This window comes from Solanum dulcamara, chromosome 3 (assembly GCF_947179165.1).
Source record: "Solanum dulcamara chromosome 3, daSolDulc1.2, whole genome shotgun sequence".
In the NCBI taxonomy this organism is placed as follows: domain Eukaryota; kingdom Viridiplantae; phylum Streptophyta; class Magnoliopsida; order Solanales; family Solanaceae; genus Solanum; species Solanum dulcamara.
The window spans coordinates 3,354,680-3,364,166 of NC_077239.1; the positions used below are offsets into that span (position 1 = coordinate 3,354,680).

Genomic DNA, 9,487 nt, shown 5'->3' on the forward strand with positions numbered 1-9,487 from the left:
AGAAATGCAAGGCAAGGCTGCGTACAATAGACCCTTGTGGTCAGGCCCTTCCCCGGACCCCGCGCATAGCGGGAGCTTTAGTGCACCGGGTTGCCCTTTATTATATATTGGAATGCGTGACATAATGTTTAATGTTGGTTTATGTATTTATGAAAATTTCAAATTTTGTTTATAATCGCATTTGTCGAATGGTTTTTATGCCTTGTTATTTCAAATCCTTGTTTTCCCTCTCAATAGCATTTATGTAAATATGAAGTAGCATATATTATCTCTTATTATACAATACAAGAACTTCACTTTATTGCATATATTACATCACTTTATTAATTTATTGTCACATAAATACAGATGCACTTAATAACTTTACTATGCCAAATTTAGGAATTTAGACTTATCCCAAAAATAGTTATAGAGATTATTTTGTATCTTGCTATTTTGTTGTCTTTTTTTCTTATAATCTTGCTTCAGATACTTTTTTTTTAATCGAGGGTCTATTGGAAAGACTTTCTACCTCATAAAGATGGAGTCAAGGTCTACGTACATTCTACTCTATTCAGATGCTACTTGTGGGATTACACTGGATATGTTATTATTGTTGTTATATACTTCTCAATATAGTTATGAAGATGGTTTTGTTTCTTGCTATGTTGTTGTCTCTTTTCTTACAATCTTGCATCGGATAGTTATAATTTGAGCAGAGGGTCTATATCGAAAACAGACCCCCTACCTTTCAATGTATGTGTACATCCTACTTCTATATATGGGGTGTAACGATAAAGAACGATACGACATGTTCAAATATTATATTAATTAAAACAATACAGTAGAATATAACACAATACAACACAATATAATACGATATATTATGAAACCATACTTAACAACCATTCAAATAAAAGTGTTAGGAAGATGCTATCCTTCCTTTCAATACATGTTTTTTCACTCCAGGAATATGGATTCCTATAAAGTAATCTCTCCAATTTATCTTTGACAAATCAATCTCAAAGCTTTTTCTCTCTTGTTCAGACATATCTTCCATTAATTTTTGCATGTTGCCATTGTGAAACCTTGCAAAACAATAACACAAGAAAAAAGGAAAAAAAAGTGAGCACAAACAAAATTTACTCTATTTCATCTATGTAAAATATGTATACTTTCCTAATAGAAATAGAAAAAACAAGTTTCATAAACATTTCAAGTTCATTGGATCCGACCCATCCAATGCTCCAATCCCTATCCCTTGACCATCCCACCCACAACTCTGAACCCTTACTGATCCCCACACCATCTCACCCTCATAGTATTTTACTAGATTATATATAAATGTTCTTGAGATAAAAAAATTTATTTTTAATATTTGAGTAATGGCAAAGTTATCTCCATATAAAATATAGGTCACAAATTTGAACCGTGAAAGCCATTATACTAATGTTTGCATTAAGATAGTCTGTCTATATCACACGTTTTGAGGTGCAACTCTTCTTCGAACCCTGCGTGAATACAATATACTTTGTGCACCAGACTGCCCCTTAGTCTAGAATTAGTAAATACAATGAGAGTAAGGAGAAAGTGTCATACCATCCTTTGTAGAAAGCATATGGTTCATAAACTTTGCTAAAGTTCTTCAAATATTCCACCTTCCTTTTAAAACGCATTTGCATCTTTGAATGTTCAACTTCATGAGTTAATTCTCCTACTTCATCATGTTGCTTGAGCAATTCCTTTGAAATATAATTTGAAAAATCTGACATGTTATCACAATATTTCATCTTTTTAACCTTCACTTGATCCCCCTTTGAGTTAACAAAAGGAAAAGAAGAGAAAAACTCATAGCAATAGTTCAAAAGTTGTGATGATAATAAAGGATTCACAAATGATGATGCTACATGATAGACATTTAGCTCTGGGCTTTGCAAGTATCCATGTTTGGCAATAGCAGCCATTGTAGCATTTACAACCACATCAACTGACACCTAAACCAAAGAAACACAAGTTGTCAAATAGCTTATGTGATGTCGTTTGACCGGTACGAAGTTTAAAAATGAAAGAAATACTTTTAAAATTTGTGGTTAAAACAAGTATAAATACTTATGTTTCTATGAATCACCTTATTAAGGATAAACTTGATGTTCAAAGTGAAATTATTACTACTCCATCAGTCCCAATGTCCCATATTAGTTGTCTATTTTTCCGTCCCTTAAGAAATCATAAATAAGAAGATAGTTTTACTAATTTACCTCTTAAAAACCTTTTTGGAATTTTACAAACTTGTTTACACTTCAAAAAGATAAATAATTGTAAGAGTAAAATGAAAAAAAACAATTAATTATTCTTTCTTGATTTTGAAAATTGACAAATAATTTAGGATAACTATTTAATTTATTACAAGGTAGACAACGATTATCGGATGAAGATAGCACTATATATATAAATGTTTCATTCTTTTTTAATTTTACTAGAAAAGGGAAAGAGTGTTACTCACTTTGTCTCATATTAGTGTCAAGGCTATTAAAAGAAATCCAAAATACTTATCATTTAACAAGATCAAGATAAAATTAATTAATATTTTTTCATTATGTGCTTATTTAAGTGTTCTTGAGTAAAAAATATTACTCTCTCCATTTCAAAATAATTGAATTGTTTAGATATTTTTCATATTTCAAATTAACTTAATTGTTCAATCTTCAAGAATAATTTTAGAATATTCTTCCATTTTTACCCTTCATTTGAATGTCCTATGTGATGAATTCAAAAAACTTTAATTAATGTATAGTCATTCTAAAGAGTAATTTGAAAATAATTAGTAAAGGTAAAAATAAAAAATAATGTCTAATTAATGTCTTAATATTCTTTTCTTAAAAGGTGTACGTGAAACACTCCAATTCAATTATTTTAAAATGGAGGGAGTAACATAAACTAGAAATTACAAATTTGAAGAGTTTAAACAAGTGACTATTGGTTGATGTTATAATTATTCAAATACCGAAAAAATTATTGGTTGATAGGGGTGTCAATGGTTTTCAAAACACCAACTTAACCACCAAATCGAACCGTACTGAATCGATTTTTAGGTTTCTTTTAATAAAATCGATGGTTTTTATATAAATTTGTAATCGTACCGAATAATTAGGTACAATTTTTATTTTATAAAAATTAACCGAAAAAATACTGAACTGTACCGAATAATATATATGTAAAATATATTTTATATATCAAATTTAAAAATAATAAAATATTAATTTTTTTGCTTTAGACACAAGATGATGGAAGTGATTACAAGCGACAACATAATTAACACTCAAAGTCCTAACACTAAAACTTTTTATTCTCCTCCGATTAAAATTAAATTAGTTCTAATATCTCAACTCTCGAGTAGTAACTAGTAAACTACAAGGTATTCCAACGATCTTGAATAATAAGCTACAAGTTATTAGATATTTTTCCTCTCTTATGGTTTAAATTTCTCTTATTGGATACATAAATAAAGTAAACTCAGTTTTTGAGTTTCATGTTGATTGATTCTTCAACTCGTGTGATGTAAGTTATATATTTTGTCTTTGCTTTATATTTTTTTACACTATCATAATATAATGTGATGAATTTCTATTCTTGTTTTCTTGATTCATCACCTCTTTACAATAAAAATGTTTAGAGATTTTTTGTCAAAGTCATCCCAAGTATACATAATAGCTTTTTTTGTTTGTTTGTTTTTTTAGTATACATAATAGTGTGTACTAATTTTTATATTTTTTTTAATAAAAAAACAAAAATTAATTGAATCAGATCGATACCGAAGAAAAATCGAGATAATGAAACGGTTTTGAAAAGTCTAATTTTGATTATAAGAACTAATTTAATTAAAAAAATGATATGATATAAATTTCATAAAACAATCGTCCGAACCGTATCATTGACACCCATATTGGTTGATATAAGAATGAATTTGTAAAACACATTTCATAAAGGTCGTGCAAAAAGAAAATACCACAACAGGCAAAATTAATATAGAATTGAGGGAGACCATAAATTAGAACAAAGGAGTATTTTTTAGGGAAACTATACAAAATAGATTAATTGTGAAACTATTTACCTAAATTGGACCCAATTCAAATTATTTATTCTTAATAGATTCATGACCAAATTATTTACCCTCTTACCCCACTTTCTTCCTTTTAATTTCGCGCATGACGTCATGTTGACGTCAGCATCACTGCTCCTCTTTGATATCATTAGAGTAGAAGGTATCAATCAGTTTCGCTGAAGCACTGTGTTTTCCTTCTTGATACCATCAGAATATATATATACTCTCATGGTCTCAAACGTGTATTTACGTCAGTGCCCCTTCCCTTGTTTCTCATTGATACCATCAGAGTATATTATACTTTGATGGTATCAAGAAGAAAGAGACAGTGCTTCAGCGAAACTGCTTGATACCATCAGAGTATATTATATACTCTCATGGTATCAAATGCGCAAGATAGTTAAAAACAAGAGATATGAAAATAATGGATATCCAATAATAAATAGTTTCATTTTTTGGGCTATAACAATAATTATCCCCATTTTTTAATCATATTTTGACCCTTATTATGCAAAAATACATGTGGTATCTATAACAAGTGCAAAGGAATAATAACGTCGCGAAGCGAGAAAACACACATAAATTCGCAAAAATTTCAACTCCCCGCCCCACATAAACCCGCACCTGAAAAGTATACCTACCACATCCACAATACAATTTGGATCAGCAAGAACAGCTGGAAAGTCCCCTTTTCCATAGAAAACAATTGCAGGGTCAATTACCCTGAGAAAGAGAAGAATATTAAAAAAAACATTATAACAACTATAAACAAATTAGAAGAAAATTGAAGTTGAATACTATCCCCTTCTTCATAATTTATGTAGCACATTTCGAATTTCGAGAGTCAACTAAGTTTTTTTTTAATCATGGTAATTTTATATGTCATTGAACTGTTCTGAATGATTAATAATTATGACTTATAATTCCTACGTAGCATATATAAATAAGATTTTATGTTTCAGTTTACGTTCAAAATTTAAAAAAAAATTAACTCTCGAAATTTGAATGATGCCACGTAATGACCAAAGGAGTATAATATAAGATACCTGAATCCTTGTACCCATCCTGGAAAAGGTTGTTCATAACTACTTGTTATTGTAGAGGGACGAATAATGACTATTGGTATGTCTTCCCTCATGCTATTTATCACCATTTCACCAATGGCTTTTGTGAATGAATATGTATCATGCCATCCATACAACTTTGCCCTATTGTATAATTATATTAAAAATCATATAGTATAATTTATTTAATTAGACTAGATTGAATGTATGTATATCATAACGACCAGTCGACCATGAATCTTGTATTACTATATAGTCTATTGTTCTATAAGTTATTTCCATCTGTCTTGTGACACTTTTTTTCTTTTTAGTTAATTCAAAAAGGCATAATACATAAATGTGCTCTTCAACTTGGCTTCAGGTGACATTTATGCCTTCCAACTTTGGGTATGCACAAATAGATACTTAAATTTGTATAAAATTGAACAAATAGCATACACATTCGTCTTAGGTGGTGTCCTACATGGTAATTTTGTGTCCTGCATGGCGTCCTATGTGTATTATGCCATGTAGGATGTGTGTGTCATCTACTTGTTCAATTTTATACAAGTTTAAGTACTTACTTGTGCACACTCAAAGTTGAACGACATAAATATCAGTTGAAGCCAAATTAAAGAGCGTGTTTACGTATTACGCAGAATAAAATATTTCCATATTTTGCAACAATCTTTAAAGTCTTTCTTTCATTCTCAAAGAGTCGTACCTCTCAGCTCCTAAGTCTTTCATAATTTGCTCAAATCCATTATTTTTAATTGCATTCTTCAACTTTGATACAAAGTCCAATTCATTGGCAGCATTGAGGGATGGAAACTTAGCAGATGGAGAGTGTGATATGAGTTTTTCCTTTGTTATGCTTTCTCCCATGATGAAAGGCTTCTCATATAGTAGGCCTTCTCTTTCTCCATTGGCATATGCTTTAAAAGAAACAAATTGAATAAGTAATCAAATCCTTTTTGTATAACAGTCAAACTTCTATATAACAATGTCATTATATAAAAAAACACTATAATATTTATAGATGACTGTTGTTATAGAGAGGTTTGACTGTATCAAAATAAACCTGTTTGTTGTTCTCTATTAATAAATTTTCAAATGCGTACCGCTTGAATAATGGATGAGGAGTTTCAAGTTCTTGCATTTTTTGGCAAACATCATGAGTTGATATGAACCATTTACATTAGCATCAAGAGCTAAGTCATACCTAGACAATTAATATATGAAGACACAATTAATTAAATAAATAAAAATACATATGCCAACAACTTTTAGATGAGATGGTTACATACAAACGAGAGCAAGTTAATAACATAAACCATTTTGGAAGCTCAATTTGTAGTAATATTCATTCCATCATAAGATAAAGTATATCATGCAGCCTATTTCTTTAAATAAATTATGTATCCTAAAAAAATGGAAAAAAAATTATATAAAGAGAATTAATTAACCTCAAGTCAAATGTGGTGTTTGCTGCAGAGCCAACAATCAAATCAATTTCTTGAACAATTTGTTGAGAAATAATAATATCCATACCAAGGTTTGGCTCATGAATATTTCCAACTACAGGAATTAATTTACTTCTTATGAATGACTCATAAGATTTCCCATGTATTTCTTTTAGACATTTGAATAATTTTGACTCTATTATCTGACAGAAAAAAAAAAAGAATACAAGCATAATTAGTTATTTAATTTGAAACTTAAATTTATTTTAAATAAAAAGTAGAGAAAAACATTCATAAATGAACATACTTCACTTGTTAATCTGTCAAATGCAGCTTCCCTATTCTTTGCCCTTATAAGAAGGTAGATTTTGTTTATCTTTGGTGTTGTTCTTAGCATCTTTTCAATCAAAACTGCAAAGAATTGTTTTATTTTAAATGTTAGAGAATATAATTAAGTGATCAAATGTGTGTTCTTTCTAATAACTTAAAATTTTAGATGTGATAAGTTAAGCACAGATTTCCACATGGTCTCATAGTAGGCCAAGGTCATGCATGTGTTCGAGCCTCACTGCCACCATTATCATTTATCAAAAAGGTTTTCCACAGACACAACCAACAAAAAAGAATCAACGTCATACATAATTAAGTAGATAAAACTATGTTCTCTCTAATATGTTGAATGTGATGGTCACATACTTTAACAGGAAATGTGACAAGTGTTCAAATTTCACAAAATTAAGTAAAAATAGAAGTGTGTTTTCTTTAACGGCTTAAATTATTAGACGACATTAAATGTGGTCAACTTTAGGAAAGAAATAAAAACAAGGATGGATTAAAAATTAATTGTAGCTCATATATACCATCTTCCATTGTAATATTACTATTATGATCGAAAGAGTCAAATTTGCCCATGTACTATACGAAAAGGATTAAATTTATCCTACGTTATGTTTTTCATACAAAAATATTTTCATCCTTACTCATATGACTCAAATATATCCCTCCTTCATTAGGATTATCCAAGGTGTTCAATCTCACATGATACTAACATTTTGATGAAGCGGAGTAACATGTGACATGTCCATGCACCTCATCTCCCAACCCATAATTTAACACACATTTTATAAATGCTAATCAATGAAATTACCTTTTGCAAGAAAGCCTGTAGCACCAGTGACAAGAAGGTTTTTGGCTTCAAAAAAGTCAACAATCCCTATTCCATTTTTAGCTAAAACATCTCCATGATGATCACCCAATGCTTTAATAGAAGAGGAATTAGAAGGGCCAATGCCATGATCAATTCCTAATGTTAAGTGATCACTAGTTTTATTTGATCTAATTTTGTATGAAAATTTGCTAGAGAAATGAGTACTATTTTCAGAAAACAACTTAGTTGTTGGTACCCTTGTATTAAGGGAAAAAATATTTTGAAGGTGAAGCATTGTCATTTGGCAATTAAACAAATAGTATATTATAAAAGCTAAAGTATGTTGTACATTATTTATAGAGGGACTCTTACAATCAAGGTGCCGTATAAATTAAATGAGTTGTGAGAGCTAGTGCTAAGTGTGGCCAATAGTTAGGCAGATTATTGAATTATATATTATGAGTTTTGTTATGTATGGATGTCTCTATACAGGTGGGTCCCACTCACTTGTATAGTTAGGCAAATTGCCTTTTTCTGTGCAAATAGCGTGTTAGGTATTGAATAGTTAGGTAAATCACCAATTTGTTGTGCTTATATATATCTTGCACGGATTTGTGCACAATGTAACAAAAATATAGATATAGAATAAGAAAACATACTGCTCTCTCTTCTTCTCTTTTCTTTTCTCCCTCTTTTATATTTGTCAAGTTACTTCATATTATAACACGTTTATATTATAACACGTTATCAGCACGAAGCTCTACTATTTATTCAAGGTAACAAAAGTGGTAAGAGTTTTATTTAATTTTATTTTTATAAAATGGCAAATATTTTAAAACTTGAATTTACTGCTCTTGATATCTCTGGAAAAGGTTACTCATCATGGGCACTTGATGCCGAAATTCATCTAGAATCGATGGGTCTGGCAGACACCATCAAAGATGATAACACAGCATCTAGTCAAGACCGTGCAAAAGCTATGATTTTCCTCCGCCAACATCTTGACAAGAGGCTAAAATTACAATATCTTACATTAAAGGATCCCCTAAAATTGTGGAAAAATTTTTAAAAAAGATATGACCACCTGAAGTTAAATCTGAGACTAATGTACTTTAAAAATATAATTGAATATAATTTTGTCTTATTTAGAATTATAGCTCAGTTAAATTTATGCGGAGGCGAAATCACTGAGCAAGATAAATTGGAAAGAACATACTCCACATTTTCACCCGCGAATATGCTTCTGCAGCAATATCGCGAAAAAGGTTTTATAAAATATTCTGAATTATTATCTCACTTTCTTATTGCTGAAAGACATAATGAACTATTAATGAAAAATCATGATAGTTGGCCAGTTGGTTCTTTGCCACTCCCTGAAGTGAATCAGATAAATTATAACTAATGAGAAAGAGGTCATGGTCATAGTCGTAGTCGTGGTTGTGGTCAAAGAAGGAATTTTAATCATGATACTCGGTTGGCACCGAGAAATGACCAGCAATATAAAAGGCATGATAAAAAGCCAGAAGCTTTACCGAAGAATAATTCAAAAAGTGTATGTCATAGATGTGGAGGTGTGAGGCACTGGTCGCGGACTTGCCGGTCGTCAAAACGTCTGGTTCATCTATATCAGGCATCATTAAAGAGGGCAGAAAATAATCCAAAGACAAATTTTATCTCTGAAGATAATATTGAGCCTATGCATTTGGATGTAGCTGATTTCTTTAATTTTCCAGACGAAAATATGAATATCGAT

General features: G+C 30.3%; 1 protein-coding gene across 1 annotated transcript; it reads right to left on the reverse strand.

The window, feature by feature from the left end:
• Nucleotides 1–831: 831 nt before the first annotated feature.
• On the reverse strand, nt 832–8,170 carry LOC129881451 (fatty acyl-CoA reductase 2, chloroplastic-like). Its single transcript, XM_055955657.1, has 9 exons — nt 7,735–8,170; nt 6,895–6,998; nt 6,591–6,790; nt 6,246–6,346; nt 5,849–6,059; nt 5,128–5,289; nt 4,723–4,804; nt 1,579–1,973; nt 832–1,067 (listed from the first exon to the last, which is right to left on the reverse strand). Exons 1-9 carry the CDS (start codon nt 8,033–8,035, stop codon nt 902–904), a joined length of 1,722 nt encoding a protein of 573 aa, XP_055811632.1. The 5' UTR covers nt 8,036–8,170; the 3' UTR covers nt 832–901.
• Between the last annotated feature and the right edge of the window lie 1,317 nt (nt 8,171–9,487).

Excerpts from the sequence above, each read along its gene's own strand:
- LOC129881451 (XM_055955657.1), bottom strand. The coding sequence starts at position 8,035 with ATGACAATGCTTCACCTTCAAAATATTTTTTCCCTTAATACAAGGGTA. Across the intron at positions 6,999-7,734 it reads TACAGGCTTTCTTGCAAAAG|TTTTGATTGAAAAGATGCTA; the intron begins GTAATTTCATTG and ends AATTCTTTGCAG. Across the intron at positions 1,974-4,722 it reads CAAATTGTATTGTGGATGTG|GTGTCAGTTGATGTGGTTGT; the intron begins GTAGGTATACTT and ends TCTTTGGTTTAG.